This window comes from Lygodium microphyllum, chromosome 14, assembly GCF_053477565.2.
Source record: "Lygodium microphyllum isolate KBCC chromosome 14, Lygodium_microphyllum_v1.1.10, whole genome shotgun sequence".
Classification (NCBI taxonomy): domain Eukaryota; kingdom Viridiplantae; phylum Streptophyta; class Polypodiopsida; order Schizaeales; family Lygodiaceae; genus Lygodium; species Lygodium microphyllum.
In genome coordinates, this window is record NC_141148.1 from 134770477 (window position 1) to 134788888 (window position 18412).

The 18412-nt window shown below is 49.3% G+C and overlaps 1 protein-coding gene across 4 annotated transcripts in view; it reads right to left on the reverse strand.

Moving 5' to 3' along the window:
• Nucleotides 1-790: 790 nt before the first annotated feature.
• LOC148026139 (potassium channel KAT3-like) overlaps nt 791-18412 on the reverse strand; it is a 120841-nt gene continuing 103219 nt past the window's right edge. For 3 of the 4 annotated variants that reach the window (XM_087693415.1, XM_087693416.1, XM_087693419.1), the window contains 5 exons: nt 6309-6494; nt 6010-6195; nt 5825-5900; nt 1523-2254; nt 792-1439 (listed from right to left, as the gene is read on the reverse strand). In XM_087693415.1, coding sequence (XP_087549541.1) covers nt 1306-1439; nt 1523-2254; nt 5825-5900; nt 6010-6195; nt 6309-6494 — 1314 coding nt within the window. In that variant the 3' untranslated portion in view covers nt 792-1305. Of the gene's footprint in view, nt 1440-1522; nt 2255-5824; nt 5901-6009; nt 6196-6308; nt 6495-18412 lie in introns of all 4 variants that reach the window. The other variant, XM_087693418.1, reaches the window with a different exon arrangement.

Sequence of the window (18412 nt, forward strand, 5' to 3'; positions counted from 1 at the left end):
ACACTCTTGGATAGATCTACTAGATTTCATCACATTAATTGATGTTTATTGGAGACATGATGACTACTACATCTTTCTTTTTGTGTTTTCTTGAAATTAGTTGTGTACTTGGAGAAGAGGCATTATGTCATGAAGCCAACTATATTAACCTAATTTGAGCAATGACCATCTGTATTTCATACACCCTCATGGTAGTTCAACATTTTTTTTTCTTTTGGATGGCAAGGGGGAAGATTGGCATCTTAGCAATGACATTTTGGTAAGCCTTGATATGTGGAGATCATTTCAAAGAGACGTTTGTCAAATTTACAAGGGATTACATCAAGATTTAGAACATTTTATGTACTATTCTCTATACTTGACTTTAACATTCTTCATTTTATTTATATGGTCTATATATTTTTCGCTCTATTTAAGCTTAATGTATATTCTCCATTCTATTTACCCTTGATATACAACTTAACACTTTGTATCTACTTAAGTCACGGAATGATGCCCTTCTATTCTTCGCGCGAAATTTGTGGGAGGTAATCTCTTCAATTGCATAAACCTAAAGGTTTCCAACTATGATTTAACGTAATTACTTGTGGATATGCCTTTTCTTGATTAAACCTGATTACTGGTATGGTAGGTTTTTTCTTACACCATTTTAAAGTACCCCAAACGCCTCTATGGCCAGCCCGTAAGCTTTCATGAAATTCATGCATAATGTTTACTTGTGAAGCTTTGTCACTCAAAACTCGCAATAGCATACCCTATTTCTTTTTAGCATGTTTCCACAATTACCCATCTCTTAAAAAATACCCATAGACTTTCCTCTTAATCTTCTTAAACTCCTCATCCAACCACTCTTCTCTCTTTGTTAATGTGCTGAGGTATTGATTGATTGACCAATTCTCAGCCATTCTCCTACATATTTGTCTTCCAAAAAAAGTGTCACCAAAGCTAAAGGTCAAATTTACTATGTACATTCTCGTTTTTCACTGCAATTCTTGGGGAGTGAGGGTGCAACGTTTCTGGATTCGCTCTCCTAGTATTTGCAAGTTTCAGATTAGTAGTGCTAGCTTACAAGAGTGCACAGCACTAAGTTCTCATCATGGCTAACGATCTTCTCTACACATTATTTCTGTATAGTCAGATTGAAGTTGTTCACAGCCCAGAAGTCTTCTCCCATATCAACAGTGCGAAAGTGCAGACAATACCTTTGCATTGTACGAGAGAGAGAGAGAGAGAGAGAGATGGTGCAGGGCGAACAAAACCTTGTCCCTAGAGCAAGCTATACAGGAGACCGAACTGTTGGATTCACTACCCGAGGATCCGATTAAGCTCTTCCTGGTCTACTACGTATAGTTGGTCATTGTCTCGAATTACTGTTATGTTGTTAATCTCAGCCAAATTCTCGCTTAGAATCTTCACTGGATTATAGTCGAACTCAGCACCTGATTGAGAACAGCGGAAGTTAGACACGAGAGGCATTTCACCACCACACACACACACACACACACACACACACACATTCTACCTGCAAGCTGAAGTAATTGCTGCAGCGAGGTTGGAAGGTTGATCAATTTTCCCAAGTGTTTTGGATTTAACTTGTGCTTGGGATAATAACGGTATATCATCACACGAACGGATGAGTGTTGTCTAGTAGGAGCACCCTTTTCATAGTTCCCTGACCAGGCAGAGACAGTCCTCATCAACGAATTGTCAAAATGAGCTTCACTAGCTTCTTTGTGTGAACCCTTCCCTTTCAGCATCCTTGCATTTCCAACCACGTTGTTTTTATTGCTACTGGGTAAGCAAGGCATCCCCACGGAATTACCCCCTTCTTGCACAACACTACCATTCATTGCATCCTCTGTAGGGCCTCTACGTATAAAGCACAGATCCTTGCGAAGAAGCTTGACCATCTCCTCCTGTTTCAACTGTTCTGCCAGCTTTATGGGTGTCACACCCCTACTGTCCACTTTCTCTGGGTTAGCTCCATGACCGATCAAGAAGCTTGCGGCTTCTAGATTTTCTGACATCACAGCAATATGAAGTGCGGTTGAACCATCTACATTTGTTTTATTGATGTCTACTCCAAAGCTCAAAAGACTTTGCAAGATTTCACAACCCCCTTGTTCAATTGCTTTACATAGATAGTCTCCCTCCTTTTCCATTGTCAAACGTGCTCCATGATTCCATAAACATTCAGCAGTGGATTTATGACCTCTTTGAATCGCCTCCCAAAGGGGAACAATTCCATCACTATCTGCCAAAAGATACCAAAAAAAGACCACTAATACAAGATTTCAAAACTGTCTTCTTTACGTCCAAGTATGTCTAGAAATGCTTAGTAGAGTTGAGAAAACAACCCCCCCCCCCCCCCTTCTTTTCTCCCTGCTCCCCTTCTTAACCCCTTTTTTTCTTTAGCAATATATATTTTTGCTCAACCCTTACATCAATATGCAACAAACCAAGTGATATTTCACAATTTCAACTTTGAAGATTAGAAGAGCATCAGAATCAGCTTCTATTCACAGTTATTGTACTGTATGTCAATGAGGCTTCCTTAACATATCAGAGTGAAAGGATGTGAAGACAAGAGGGCCAACCAAATGCAATAAACACAAACTTCTCAAAGAACAATGAATTCGATCAACCTCAGAGTGAGAAAAGGCAATATTTACTTTCATAAAACATGCAAAGATGGACAAATGCACAAATGCTTAAGCCCATAGGCCCCTGCAACACTAGCCCGGTCAGATTTATATCAGCTCTGGTGACAAGGCCACATCTTTGAGAAAGTCTTTGCAAAGGATCTGTCCAGTATATCTATAGCATGAATACATCTTGCAGTCAAAATAAACCAAGTAATAATACCAACCATTAACTCCCAACTAAGACAATAACTACATTTGGCATTCCAAATAAACCAAGCAATGATACTGACTATCAACTCTCAAGTAAGACAATGCCTTGATCCACTCTCTCTGACAAAGTTTGGTGTGGTTATCATGCTCAAGAGCTGACCAGGAATGAGATAGAAGTGACTCCCTGGAACACATCCTCATGGGTGCAGACACTGCTAATCCTTTGCTGAGGGAAGCCTAGCCATGCCATGGTGCCCTCCAAGAAGTCCCAATCAACCCTGTCCTAGGCCTTCTCAAAGTTCAGAAGGGGCACTCCCACCCACTAACCACTCTGTTAAGCCCAATTTATGGCCTCAAAGAAGGTGAACACATTGTCCAAGATGCTCCTATCCTGGACGGAGCTGTGCCTCATGAATGATGTCTAGGAGAATAGGGAAGAGTCAGATACCAATCATCTTCGCTAGCATCTGGTAGGCTACTAATAGCAAGGTGATCAACTTTGCTAACACCTTATAGACTACTCATAGCAAGGTGATCGACCACCACTAGGACAGCTCCAAGTGGTCTCACCCTTTGGGGGGGAGACTGACTAGGCCTGCTGACATGCTACCTGGCATCCATCCTGAACTGAAGATCTCCTAAAATTCTCACAGCAGGGGATTGTTCACCTCCTCCCAGTAGGCGAAGAAAAAGGTCCGAGACAGCCCATCAACTCCAAGGCATATCTACCTGTCATGTGACAGGCAAGCCTAGAAAACCACCTCCTTACTAAAAGGGAAAAGGAGGGATCATCCCATCTCAACTATCACTAGTCTTAGATTAGCCCCATTGATGCCACATATTATACACCCCACACAGACAGGTTTAAAACAAGAGTGCAGCATCTTCACTTTCTAGGAGTCCACAGCTTTGGCTCAATGTAGAAACCATGACCTGATTGTGCTCCTTCTCAACTATGAGAAGGCATATATCGATTGGGAATGAGGGCACAATGCTAAGGATGGGATTTCCAAAGTAGTGGCTCATAGGAATAGCAAGGTTATGATTGGTGGGGCACAAGGAGACAGATTCATTATTCAGAGATCAGTTAGACAGGGCTGTCCACTAGCCCCCTTCTTGTTCTCATTTGTAGCAGAGGCCATGAGCACCTTCTTAAGAGACAGATCTATAGGTATCAGAGGCACCAAGTTACGCATCCTTGAGTTTGAGGAGCTTCTTGATGTGGAGTTTGCAGATGAAACAGCAGCCTATCTAGATGGGGATGAAAGTAACTTTAAGGCCTTTGTAATGGCCATGGAGATACTTTGTAGAGCAGCACATGCCTAAATTAATTGGCACTAGTCCTATGGATTTTGGGTATGTGACACTAGGCATTGCAATGGCGACCGCATGAGGATTTCACATGGGTTCCCTGCAGGACCATAGTGAGATATCTTGGATGCCATGTGGGGATTGACATTACTTTAGATGAGCAGCTAGCACCTCTTGTTGGGTATGGCGCTCACACGTGTAACAAGCAAGCAATGGCAGATGGAACTCCATGAGGGGGGGAGAAGAAAGCGAGAGACATTTTGGTTGTTGTGGTGGTGTGTGGGTTGGTGGAGGTGAACAGCATGGGGGATGAAGCAGATGCGCATGTTCAAGACAGCATGGGGAGCAAGAGGGACCTGAAAGTCAGCGTGGTAGGTGGCAAGGATGGAGAACAGCAGCATGTCAGGGGCAGTGTCACGTTTAGGGAAACATGCTAGATCTTGGAGAGAGTCTCTATAGTGGATATATCCAATAGATCTACCTTCAATGCATACAAAACATTGTGACAAGATAAGGATCCCACATGGTCCACACTGACAACGGTCCTACGATCTCTCATACAGAACTAGAGGCTTGGTCCGATCAAAGTACTCCATGAAGGAAAATGAGCCTCCTGAAGTACCTTCCTGATGTGGCTAGCTTGAGAGGAGGAGAGCCTATGCTAAACTATCAACTTTTTGGAACCATGTGCTCCACTGAGCTGAAGACTGTTAATATTCCACAATACTAGATGTACACTCGTGGAAAATTGTAGAGTCCAAACAGGTTCTTCCTCAATGTAGTTGAAGAGGAGGAAGAGGGTAAATTGTGCACCATGCAGGGATGCTTGGCTGCTGCTTTAGAGAGTGACATTGTCTCCTCCAAGAGAGCATGGTAGGAGGTGCATAGCATGACTCATCAACCAAGCCTTCACTCATGCCTCTATTGCCATGTAAAAGTAGGCAGCTTGGGGTAACAACCACTCAAATCATCTCCATGGGGAGGGTGCTATTGCTGTGCAGAACACAAGAGAATACTAAGATAAGAGAACACAAGAGAATGCTAAGATGAGTCACGAAGATTCCCACCTCCAAAGGAGGGGTGAACTCTTGACAACATGCAACTCTCATGTACAGCATGTCCAAGGAGATACTGGACAAAGTAGCATATTAGTGGTATGGTGGGTCAATTAAGTTACCTGACAAATGCACACTCTAGCTCCCCCTCTGCTTGCAGACCACAAAAGCCCACACTTAACTAGGACCATCAACCAATGATGATGTTAAAGTTAGATGTGCCTTAGTAGATGGCAGCTTGGGAGTTGGCTAGAAGCCACTATTCAAACCGGGACTCTGATGGATCTATGTGGAGACACAGCTTAGCATCCCACTGGACATTAGAGGATATAATTCTGTCAGTTTCCTCCTGACACTCTGGGACCGTCCAAATCAGTGCTGCCTGCACCCACCTTGTTAAACTGTTAGGAGGCTGCAAAGAAGGTGGGACCAGAGAAGCAGCATCTGCATGGGCTGGGGAATCAAAATACCAAGCCTCTTACTTTTATAAAGAAAAAGATCTTCCAATGCTGTGTCAAAGTCTATATTTATCTCTGTACTGAGAAAACAAAACATTTGGATAACATATCTTATTAGGTAATGGGTATATATAGTTTTACACACCTTCAATGTTAGGATCAGCTCCATAATGCAACAGAACTTCTATGCACTCCTGACATCCATTGCTTGCTGCAATATGCTGTATCCAAAAATACGTATGCCAGAAATATGGATCTGGGATGCTTATCATTGCTACGTCAACATGATCTAAACAGTAATGGAAAATGTTACTAGGAGCTATTACAAACCAGGGGTGTGCGGCCACAGTAATCACTGGTATTCGGATCACTTCCTCTTTTCAAAAATCGATCCAGCAGTTCCTTGTTTCCTTTTGATGCAAGGAAACACAGGCTCGATGTCATACCCATCACCACCTCTGCTTCAATCTCAATTGAAAGACTTAACATCACCCCAATATTAGAACTTTTAAGAAACTGTAAAAGCACAGATCTCATCTATGTTAACATTTAGAGATTTCAAGACAGGGAATGGTGTGACAACCGTGCAGTCTGTAGAAATGTGTTTCAAACACCAACTCATTTTTGACCTGGTAAAAATTGTCAATCACGATCTGGCCATCTGCAATATTTCCTTGGACAATGCTCAAAAATACATTACGATCAATACGAAGAAGCTGAGAAAGCTTTTTGCTTCGAACAGTAAAAGGTTGTGGTTTATAGCAGAGCACTCCTATCTCTCCAACAACGTCTCCAGGTTTGTAAGCTGCAATGAGCTGTGGGAAAACCACAAAAGAAAGCCTGATTATGAGACTGATTAGTCTTTAAAATGCCACACATTAACAATTAAGGATCCACAAAGGCTTCAGACTGCAGACAGACATCATAAGAGTACAATTTGTTGTTTAAGAGTACACCACATAGGAGGTAGCTTATAGTACAAACACTCATTCGGGGGTTTTGGTTTTTTGTTTTTGGGTGGGTGGGTGGGCTTCTTTTTTTTCTGGGGGCAGGGTTTTTAGCTTCCCGTACCCTATTGTAGCAACTCTCCCAAGCTAACCCCCCTTTTTCCTCTGCTACAACTTTCTGTTATCACTAATCGCTACCTACTTTTCTAACGGATGGCTTGGCATGTTTTAAGTTCATTTTATTTCTGGCATGATCAGCTAGAGATGCATGAATCAGTTCTTTTATGTATAAGTGTGTGTGTGACTTTAAATATGGGTTTATGGTTCATTCTGTAAATGTGTAAATTTACATACTTCTTTTTTTTTTTTGCAAATAAAATGTGGCTGATTATATTATTACAACGGAGTGCTCATGCTCAACAGACTAGCTGGAGCTGATGCAGAAACACAAATACATCATGTATACAAGCCTCTCAGGGCGGTCTGGGGGGGATGGGGGCAAGAAGCCATGGAGGGGGGGTGTATCGCCATCTGGGGCTGTCTGCCTGCATCACGAAAAACAGGTCCTGGCTGCCCCAGGTATGCATGAAATGCCCACGGAACTCTTGACAAGCCCTGGACTCGCCTTGCACCTAATCCCAACGGCTGCGGAGGGAGTGGATGATGGAGGTCCAAAGCTCTGCTAAGGTCGCCTGTGCTAAAAGTCTCTCTCCGCCGAAAGTCTCCTGACACCGTGCCTTCCAAATATGCCATCCATTAAGACTCCCTATGATCTCCCATGCCTCAGAGTGGTCTGCTATGGGCTCCAGTACCTGGCGGATGGGTAGAGCCTTCCAGCTGACCACTGCCCATCACCCTGCCTCAATGATGAATATCGTGTCCTGCATCCCGGCCTCATATAGAAGGTGACGGCCCTAGCTAACTGCCTACCAGCAAAAATCTCCCCATGAGATACATCCAAGGCTGGGTGCTGTATGGCGAAAGATGCGGCATTGCTCTTCTCCACACGAGCTGCGCCTCCTCACATGACCAAAGATAGTGCTTTGGGGTTTTGAGAGGCTGCCGTGTGCAACGCTTAAAACCTCCCTCCTTCTGCATCTGGGCAAGCCAACTTCCCACCGCCAAGCCTCCATGTGCCACCAGCCATGAGAAATACGATACCCTCTTTGACCTCTAGCTATCCCATAGGCGGCGCCAAAAGGCCTGTCAGAACGGCTCTGTGATGCTGTGCTCCACCCAGTGCCTGCTACATGATGGCACCCAATCTATATCCTCCTGCATCAGTACATGTCTACCAATCCTGGGAGTGTACTCCAGGAACCTCGATGGCTTCTTGGCAACTGCAATGGTCGGCCATAGCCACTCTCCTGGATCCCACTCCAGCTCATCAAGTGGTCTGCCCTCCCAGATCCAAAGGCGCCACTCCCTGAGCTCCTTCCAGAAAACATAGGGGTCCAGTCGCCATGTCTTCCCCTTAAGGCCCACCACCCAAATCCTCCTCTACGAAAGGGAAGCTATCCCCTGATCCTGCTGCCCTCTATCAAGGGCCAAACGCCCCCCCTCTTGAACGGTGAAGAAAGTCCCTTGTGGGGCGCCGCCCACTCTACCTGCTACCTGTAGGGGAATGCTTGCTAATGAAAACATGGCAACCCATACCTTCCCGAGCTCTGTCAGCACTCGTATCGGGGAAGCAAGCCACTCCGGAGATATTGTTGCGTCTATCTCCCTTCGCCTCAACTCCACTCCTCTCTGGCAACATGATACTCGCTGCAGCACCTCCTCGTCCGCCATCCTGTACACCTCCCGCCATGTCTTGATGATACAAGCCAGGCGGGCCTCCCAACCAACCCACTGGATGTGGGGGCGCTCGCCAATTTGTGCCCCTTCCTGATCTTTGACCTGGGGGTTCCAGATCACCAACTGATGTTCTATCTCCTCCTGGTAGCCTGGGGAGCTCTGGATTAGGGCCTTACGGAGGCCTTGCCACATGCGGAGTAAGCTGCATAGGAAAGGTGATCTGGGAGGGGTAATCTGGGCTGACATGAAGATCCATCTCAGGGATGGCCTCCACTCACCGCCAAGCCTCGATCTACAATCCTGAAGACTCTCCTGCAGCAATAGGACCTTCTAGGTCCGCCCTCCCGGTGTGAGGTTGCGGACAACTAGCTTGCCCAAGAGGGCCATACTCTGAAACTTTGGGTCTATGATCCCAAGCACTCCCTCTGACCAATGCCGTATGATGGCCCACGCCACCTTGGCCCGGGAATCCTTGGAGCTGTCTAATCCGGACCAAATGAAGTTCCACACTAGGCGGTGAAGCTCCACTACGCAGGACGAGGAGAAGCACCAACACGAGGCGATGTACCAAGCCATCGCTAGGAGGACCTGGTTAACCACCAGGGCTCGGCCGGCTAGTCAGAGGCGATCCATGCTCCAGTAGGTCAGCTTCCTCCGAATAGAATCGAGGACTGGAAGAAATTGCTGGGCGGAAATGATGTTGAGTCCCACCTAGAACCCTAGGTACCAGACGGTCTGCCATCTACTCACTCATCTAAATCCTAGATGGACGTCCCACTCCATGCTAGAGTTCGGGTCTATGAGGAAACCAACCGACTTTCACCAGTTGATTTTCGCTCCCACTGCGGAATAAAACACCTTAAGAGCCAGCCTCACTCTCTCCAACATCAACTCATGGTCCTCAATGTAGAGTGATGTATCATCTGCATACTCTGAGTCTAGCAACTCAGTCTCCTCTCTCTCAGGAAGTCGGAGGCCACGTAATCCGCTCACACGGGACTTGAGGAAGTGAGACATCGCCTCTGCAAAGAGTAGAAACAGGTACAAGGCCAGGGGGCAGCCCTACCGAACTGATCTCTCCAGCCGAAACTCCTCCCCTCGCCTACCACCTATGAGAACCCTGCTGGTGGCCAATCTGTAAAGTGCGGCGACCCTGCGAATCCAAGCCTGGGGGAATCCCAACCTCACCATGGTGCCCTCTAGGAAATCCCAGTCCACCTTGTCATAAGCTTTCTCGAAATCCAAGAGTAGTACGGCCAGTCTCTGCCCACTGTGCTGAGCCCACTCTGTCGCCTCAAAGAAGGTGAATACATTGTCTAGGATACTCCTATCCTGGACAAAGCCTGTTTGTCTGTCATGGATGATGTCTAGCAGCACAAGGCGTAGTCGCCTACCAATCATCTTTGCCAGTGTCTTATAGGCCACCGACAATAAGGTGATCGATCTCCACTCGGAAAGCTCCAATCGGTCTCCCCCTTTGGGGAGAACACTAACAAGGCCTACGGAAAGGCTCCCTAGCATCTGTCCTGAAGTAAAAATCTCCTGGAAGGCCATCGGTAGAGAGTCCTTCACCACTTCCCAGTAGGTAGTAAAGAAGGCCTTAAAGAGGCCATCCTCTCCCGAGCATTTCTGCCCGTCCTGTGTATGGAAAGCCTCCTCTAGTTCCTTCTCTGTGAAGGGGGCTAGGAGGGAGTGTCCCATCTCTTTTGTGACAAGGGACGGAATGTGATCCCAAACCTGTTGCCTACATCGTTGTCCTCTAGCTGAGGTTGTCTCCTACTGGAAGAGGCATCTGTAGTAATTAGTGGCAATCTCCATCACCTCGTCTAGGCTAGAACGAGTCCTCCCATACTGATCTCGAAGGCTGCGTATCTGCTCTCCTAAGGTGGGAGGCTAGTGCACCTGGAAAAACTCCGTGCACATCGTGTCCCCTTTCCGTGCCCAGAAAGCTGCTGAGGTGCGGAAAGAGAACTAAGAGTGCCTTTCCTCTAGGCCAGCAATGGCTGCTCGCGCTCGCACCTCCTGTGTGTGGAGGATGGGATCCTCTTGTGCCTCTTGTAGTAATCTCTACATGGCTGCAAGGTCCCGCCGGAGCGTTCTCTCCTCCTCCCAGTTCTGCTGCTTGGCCTGTATGGCTGCCTCTTGGTAGATTCTACTCGACTTGGCTAGGACATCTGCAACCTCCTCTGCAATCCGGTCCTTCCTACCCCACTCCCTAGTCCAGAGCTGCTCTATCTGTCTCGCCACCTCCTCCCTTCTATAGATCAAGTTAGGGATCCTAGAGGATCGAATGTCTAGGGCAAATGCTGGGGGATCTAGTGTCAGGAGATCCGGGCAATGATCAAACAACGTGGTGCCTGCCAACTTCCCAATCTGGCCTCCACGAGAGCCTCCCCACTCTCCCATATAAAACATGTCCAACCGCTCCAGCAAGGCTCCACCTAGCCGCCTGTATCCCCAAGAGAAGTCCAGCGACCTCTCCCTCCTATGGAAGGCAAGGTCTCTCCAGGCATCACGTGCACCTACTGCCAATAGAAATACCTCCTATGTCTCCTACTCCTCCCCGGTCATGGCCTGATAGTTTTTGCCTCTGCCTTGTTGGTCCTCCAAAGCCTCCAGGTTGTTGAAGTCTCCTCCAACGATCCGGGAGTCCACCTCTGGGAGTCCATCCGTGATCTCCACCTAGAACGTGATGTGTGCACTAACCTTCGTAGGGGCATAGACATTGAGGACTCCAAGGCACGAGTCCCCAATATCCACTCTGATCCATAGAACCCTCCTTGCCACTATCGTCCTGTGGTCTCATACACAAGCGGTGAGACTCGGGCCAATAGAGGTGCATACGCCTCCACTCCTGCCATGGGCACATATGGCGTGCTCCCAGTAAGTGTGCGAGCTGCCCTAGAGTACCTTTCCTACCCGCTGGGCCTGGGAGGGAGTGAGCTTGTGCTCCTGTAGAAGTAAAATGTTGATCCGTCCGGCAAGGGCAGGGTGCAACTCCTACCGAACAATCAACTTCCTAGAACCACGTGCCCCACTGTAGCAGAGACTATTCACATTCTAGGATGCAAGGTGTAAGCTCATGGGGAAACTTGCGACTGACCGAATAGACATCTGTTCGGTGTGGAGGCTGCTGATGAGGATGAGAAACTATGGGGCATACAGGTATGCTTTGCCGCAGGTCTGGACGGCGAACTCCAGTCCCCCATGGTGGCCCTCGGTTGGACCATAGGGGTGATAGATGCTCCAGGTGGTACTATCAATCCATCTATCAGCCATGCTAAGAGTTGTGACTCCGTACACTGATAGAAATGGGCCGTCTATGCCAGGGGCCACTCGATCACGTCTCTTGGAGCCCTCCACTGTGGAGGGGCTCAAAAGATAATGCTCTAGTGTGGGACCTCGGCACTAGCCCACCAGCTAATGTCCATCATGCAAGCAGGCCACTGTTGTGCGCCTTCCGCCTATGAGAACCTTGCTAGTGGCCGATCTGTACAAGGCGGAGACCCCACGAATCCAAGCCTAGAGGAATCCCAACCTCACCATGGTGCCCTCTAGGAAATCCCAGTCCACCCTGTCATAAGCTTTCTCGAAATCCAAGAGTAGTATGGCCAGTCTCCGCCCAGTGTGTTGATCCCACTCTGTCGCCTCAAAGAAGGTAAATACATTGTCTAGGATGCTCCTATCCTGGACAAAGTCTGTCTATGTGTCATGGATGATATCTGGAAGCACGGGGCATAGTCGCCTACCAATCATCTTTGCCAGTGCCTTATAGGCCACTGACCTGGCATCTGTCCTGAAGTGAAAATCTCCTGGAAGGCCCTCAGTAGGGGGTCCTTCACCACTTCCCAGTAGGTAGTGAAGAAGGCCTTAGAGAGGCCATCCTCCCCCGGGCATTTCTGCCTATCCTGTGTATGGAAAGCCTCCTCTAATTCCTTCTCTGTGAAGGGGGCTAGGAGGGAGCGTCCCATCTCTGTGACGAGGGAGGGGATGTGATCCCATATCTACTGTCTACATCTCTGCTCTCTAGCTGAAGCTGTCTCCTGCTTGAAAAGGCGCGTGTAATAGTCGGTGGCAATCTCCATCACCTCATCTGGGCTAGAACGGGTCCTCCCAAACTGATCCCGAAGGCTGCATATCTGCTCTCCTGCAGTGCGGGGCTAGAACGGGTCCTCCCATACTGATCCCGAAGGTTGCATATCTGCTCTCCTGCGGTGCGTGGCTGCAAGGTCCCGCCTATCCCACTCTGATATCCGGTCCCTTCTGTCCCACTCTCTGATCCAAATCTGCTCTATCTATCTCGTCACTCCTCCCTTCTATAGATCGAGTCAGGGATCCGATAGGATCGTGTGCCTAGGGTGGATGCTAGGGGGTCAAGCGTCAAGAGAACCGGGCAATGATCGGACAACATAGTGCCTGCCAACTACTCAATCTGGCCTCCAGGAGAGCCTCCCTACTCTCCCACATAAAACCTGTCCACCCGCTCCAGCAGGACTCCACCTAGCCACCTGTATCCCTAAGAGAAGTTCAACGACCTCTCCCTCCTGTGGAAGACAGGGTCTCTCCAAGCATCATGTGCTCTGACTGCAAGCAAAAAGACCTCCCATGCCTCTTGCTCTTTCCAAGCCATGACCTGGTAGTTTCTTTCTCTACCCTGCTGGTCCTCCAAAGCCTCCAGGTTGTTGAAATCTCCTCCAATGATCCAAGAGTCCACCTCTGGGAGTCCATCTGCGATCTCCACCCAGAACCTACTACATGCCCTAACCTCCATAAGGGCATAGATATTGAGGACTCCAATGCACAAGTCCCCAATATCCAATCTGATCCATAGAACCCTTTCTGCCACTATCGTCCGGTGGTCTCGTACACGTGCGGTGAGACTCCGGCCAATAGAGGTGCATACCCCTCAACTCCTGTTGTGGGCACCTATGGCGTGCTCCCAGTAAGTATACAAGTTGCCCGGAAGTACTTTCCCAACCCATTGGGCCTGGGTGGGGGTGAGCTTATGCTCCTGCACAAGCAAGATGTCGATCTGTCGGCAAGGGCAGGCTGCAGCTCCTGCCGAATAATCAACTTCCTGGAACCACGTGCCCCACTGTAGTGGAGACTATTCACATTCTAGGATGCAAGGTGTAAGCTCATGGGGAAACCTGTGACTAATAGAATAGGTATCTATTCGGTGTGGATGTTGCTAATGAGGAGGAGAGACTGTGAGGCGTGCAAGTGCGCTTTGCCGCCAGTCTAGATGGTGAACTCCAGTCCCCCATGGTGGCCCTTGGCCGGACCACAGGGGTGATAGATGCTCTAGGAGGTACTATCAATGCATCTATCAACCATGCTGAGAATCGCGACTCTGTACACTTGTAGAAACAAGCCGCCTGTGCCAGGGGCCACTTAATCACATCCCTCGGAGCTCTCCACTGTAGGGGGGCTCGAAAGATAATGCTCAAGTGTGGGACCTCGGCACCAACCCACCAGTTAATGTCCATCATGCAACGAGGCCACTGCTGTGCACCTTCTACCTATGAGAACCTTGTTGGTGGCCGATCTGTACAGGGCGGAGACCCCACGAATCCAAGCCGGGGGGAATCCCAACCTCACCATGGTGCCTTCTAGGAAATCCCAGTCCACCCTGTCATAAGCTTTCTCGAAATCCAAGAGTAGTACGACCAGTCTCTAGGAAATCCCAACCTCACCATGGTGCCCTCTAGGAAATCCCAATCCACCCTGTCATAAGCTTTCTCGAAATCCAAGAGTAGTACGACCAATCTCTACCCACTGTGGTAAGCCCACTCTGTCGCCTCAAAGAAGGTAAATACATTGCCTAGGATGCTCTTATCCTGGACAAAGCCTGTCTGTGTGTCATGGATGATATCTAGAAGCACGGGGCATAGTCGCCTACCAATCATCTTTGCCGATGCCTTATAGGCCACTGACAATAAGGTGATTGGTCTCCACTGGAAGAGCTCCAACCAGTCTCCCCCTTTGGGGATAAGACTAATGAGGCCTGCCGAGGGACTCCCTGGTATCTGTCCTGAAGTGAAAATCTCCTGGAAGGTCCTCAGTAGGGGGTCCTTCACCACTTCCCAGTAGGTAGTGAAGAAGGCCTTAGAGAGGCCATCCTCCCCCGGGCATTTCTGCCCATCCTGTGTATGGAAAGCCTCCTCTAGTTCCTTCTCTATGAAGGGGGCTAGGAGGAAGCGTCCCATCTCCTCTGTGACGAGGGAGGGGATGTGATCTCGTATCTGCTGTCTACATCTCTGTTCTCTAGCTGAAGCTATCTCCTACTTGAAAAGGCGCGAGTAATAGTCGGTGGCAATCTCCATCACCTCATTTGGGCTAGAACAGATCCTCCCATATTGATCCCGAAGGCTGCATATCTACTCTCCTGCGGTGCGGGGCTGGTACACTTGTAAGAACTCCCTACACATCGTGTCTCCCTTCCACGCCCAGAAGGCTGCTAAGGTTCGGAATGAGACCACCGGAGATAGTGGAAGGAAGGGTTCTATGGATCAGATTGGATATTGGGGACTCATGCATTGGAGACCTCAATATCTATGCCCTTACAGAGGTTAGGGCACGCAACAGGTTCTGGGTGGAGATCGCAGATGGACTCCCAGAGGTGGACTCTTGGATCGTTGAAGGAGATTTCAACAACCTGGAGGCTTTGGAGGACTTGCAGGGTAGAGACGGAAACTACCAGGGTATGGCTGGGGAAGAGCCAGAGGCATGGGAGGTCTTTTTGCTTCCAATCGGAACACGTGATGCTTAGAGAGACCCTGCCTTCCACAGGAGGGAGAGGTCGTTGGACTTCTCTTGGGGATACAGGTGGCTAGGTGGAGTCTTGTTGGAGCGGCTAGACAAGTTTTATGTGGGAGAGTGGGGAGGCTCTCCTGGAGGCCAGATTGAGTAGTTGGCAGGCACCATGTTGTCCGATCATTGCCCGGTTCTCCTGATGCTTGACCCCCCAACATCCGCCCTAGACACAAGATCCTATCGATCCCTGACTCGATCTATAGGAGGGAGGAGGTGACGAGATAGATAGAGCAAATTTGGACCAGAGAGTGGGACAGGAGGGACCGGATACTAGAGGAGGTTGCAAAGGTCCTAGCTGAGTCGAGCAGAATCTGCCAAGAGGCAGCCATACAGACCATGCAACAGTGCTGGGAGGAGGAGAGGGCATTCCGGCGGGACCTTGCAGCCATGCAGAGATTATTGTAGGAGGCACAAGAGGCATACATCTAGCTTGGCTTACTCTCTGATTTCTTTATGTCAGGGCTTGTATCCTTCTATTGACATCAATTGATCAGACACATTTAGGTGTTTGCCTCATGGTTCTTAGATGTGTTACAGTGTTTGTTACATGTCTGCTTCATGCAGGATCTGACTTGGCAATCATACTTGACTTTGGATCATTGTTAGCTCATTGTTTACTCTCTTTTTCTCACTACTATGATTTATTACAGCAAGTTGTTTTATGCGGACTGTGATGTATTTACAAAGCTTAATCATGTCATTTTGATGTACTTTTGGAACTATTTAGTTGGCAACTGGTCATTTTAGCAGTTTCTCTTATTTGTAGCTTGTTTTGGTAGTGGTTTTGGCTTGTTTACTACTAATTACAGTAGGTTGTTTTCTACATAGTTTGCCTCTGTTTGACTCATTATGGCTGGTCATCTCAAAGATACAACTTTGTTTAACATTGCCAAGTTGGATGGCACCAATTATGGCTACTGAAAGTCTCAAATATACACAGGCGGTGAGACTCTGGCCAATAGAGGTGCATACCCCTCGACTCCTGCCGTGGGCACCTATGGCGTGCTCCCAGTAAGTGTGCGAGTTGCCCGGAAGTACTTTCCCAACCCACTGGGCCTGGGTGGGGGTGAGCTTGTGCTCCTGCAGAAGCAAGATGCCAATCCGTCCGGCAAAGGGCAGGCTGTAGCTCCTGCTGAACAATCAACTTCCTGGAACCATGTGCCCCATTGTAGTGGAGACTATTCACATTCTAGGATGCAAGGTGTAAGCTCTTGGGAAAACCTGTGACTAACCGAACAGGTATCTGTTCACTGTGGATGCTTCTGATGAGGAGGAGAGACTGTGAGGCATGCAAGTGCGCTTTGCCGCCAATCTAGACAGTGAACTCCAGTCCCCCATGGTGGCCCTCGGCCGGACCACAGGAGTGATAGATGCTCCAGGTGGTACTATCAATGCATCTATCAACCATACCGACAATCGCGACTCCGTACACTGGTAGAAACAGGCCGCCTGTGCCAGGGGCCACTCAATCACGTCCCTCGGAGCTCTCCACTATGGGGGGGCTCGAAAGATAATGCTCAAGTGTGGGACCTCGACACCAGCCCACTAGTTAATGTCCGTCATGCAACCAGGCCACTGTTGTGCAAACAATGCTAATTCTTCATCTCCCATCCACTGGGAGATGTGATCTGCCACCTGACTCTTCAACTCCTCAATCTCTGTAGTCATCCACTCCCCTGAGTTAGAGGATTGAAGAAAAAAGGCCTAGTTTGGTCCATCCGGTGGTGCTAGAAGATGGACCTTGCCCCTCCTTGACTTACGAACCACGAAGATCCCCACCTCTAGAGATAGTGGGAACTCTCCGTGCTCTACGACTCTCAGGTAGGACCATGGGCCATTGCGGAAAAACTCCTGTGGCAACAACTGTGCCTGTCTCGGGAAGGTGTGGCGGGTGGCAAGGGAAGATGAGCTGGTGGCTGAAGGCTGCTGGTGCTTGGAGGTGTGTGTGTGGCTCATCACCTCCTGTGGGAGGGGGGGGGGGGGGGGGGGGGGGGTGGGTCTAGGGGGGTTCACCTGAACTGGGTGCGGATTAGGGGGGATACTCGGTAGGGGGGGTGGTGGGGGGAAAGAGGATCGTGGGACGCTAGGATGGACGGAGATGCATGGCAGGTTGGGGGGGGAGGGGGGGGTGGGTGAGGGAATTGTGGGAACTCGGGGGAGGCGGTCTGTGGTGCGGGTGGAGGATGTGGGGGGGCTGCGGTTCTGCCGGGTGGGACGGACGGGGGGGGGGGGGGGGGGGGGGGGGTTTTGTGGAGTGCTTTGCCTAGGGAGCATCGCTCGCCCGCCTGCACCCTACTGACGAGGCTGGGTCTGATGAGCTGGTTGCGCCCCCCTTGCTGTCTCTCTCTCTATCGTCTCTAGACCCGAGTAAAGCCGTCGGCGTCCACCTGCGGGCCTATCGGCAGAGCCGTCTTGGCTCCGAAACACGTACAAACTACTGCCTAATGCCCAAAATCGTGGTAGTGCATGCACTGCCCTGGTTGCCCAGTCACAATGACCTGCTGCCTAAAGGAGTGCCCACCTACCTCAATCTCTAGAAACTATGGGATATTCTTGATCTCTTTCACTACCACCCGTACCTTTGGGACTCCTACTGCTGTCACTACATCCACGAAAGACGCGGGAAGGACAGTGCCGAAGAGCTGTCCAAAGTCTTCCACCAACTGGCGATACTCAATCGCCAGGCCGGGAAAAAGAAGGATGACTAGGTGCTGAAGAAACCTGTTGTGGAGTGCAAATGCCTCCACATGTACCAAGAAACCATGTATATGACCCCCTTCATGGACGCATATGGTGCACTGGCGAGTAACTCGCGAGCTACGTCCACCGAGCTGAGCCAGTGGGCGGCCAGAGGCGGGGGATAGACGTCCAAGCGAGAGGCAAAACGGTCAAGCGGGGCGGAAACAGGGGGGAGAAAACGGTCCGCGATCTAGGGGGGCGCGAATAGGTGGAGCGAGGGGAGTGATCCCCACTAAGGGGCGGGCGTGATCAGGAGGAGCGAGGGGCATGATCCAAACCGGGGGGCGAGCGTGATCACAGGGAGCGGGGGGGTAGAGCCATACGACGTGCCAGTGCTGAGCTGTGTATACTTCGATATATGGTTCGAGGGTCATGACTACTCATTGCACGAAGATGGCGCTGCCATCACCGTCTCTTTTCCTAGCCTTGATGAG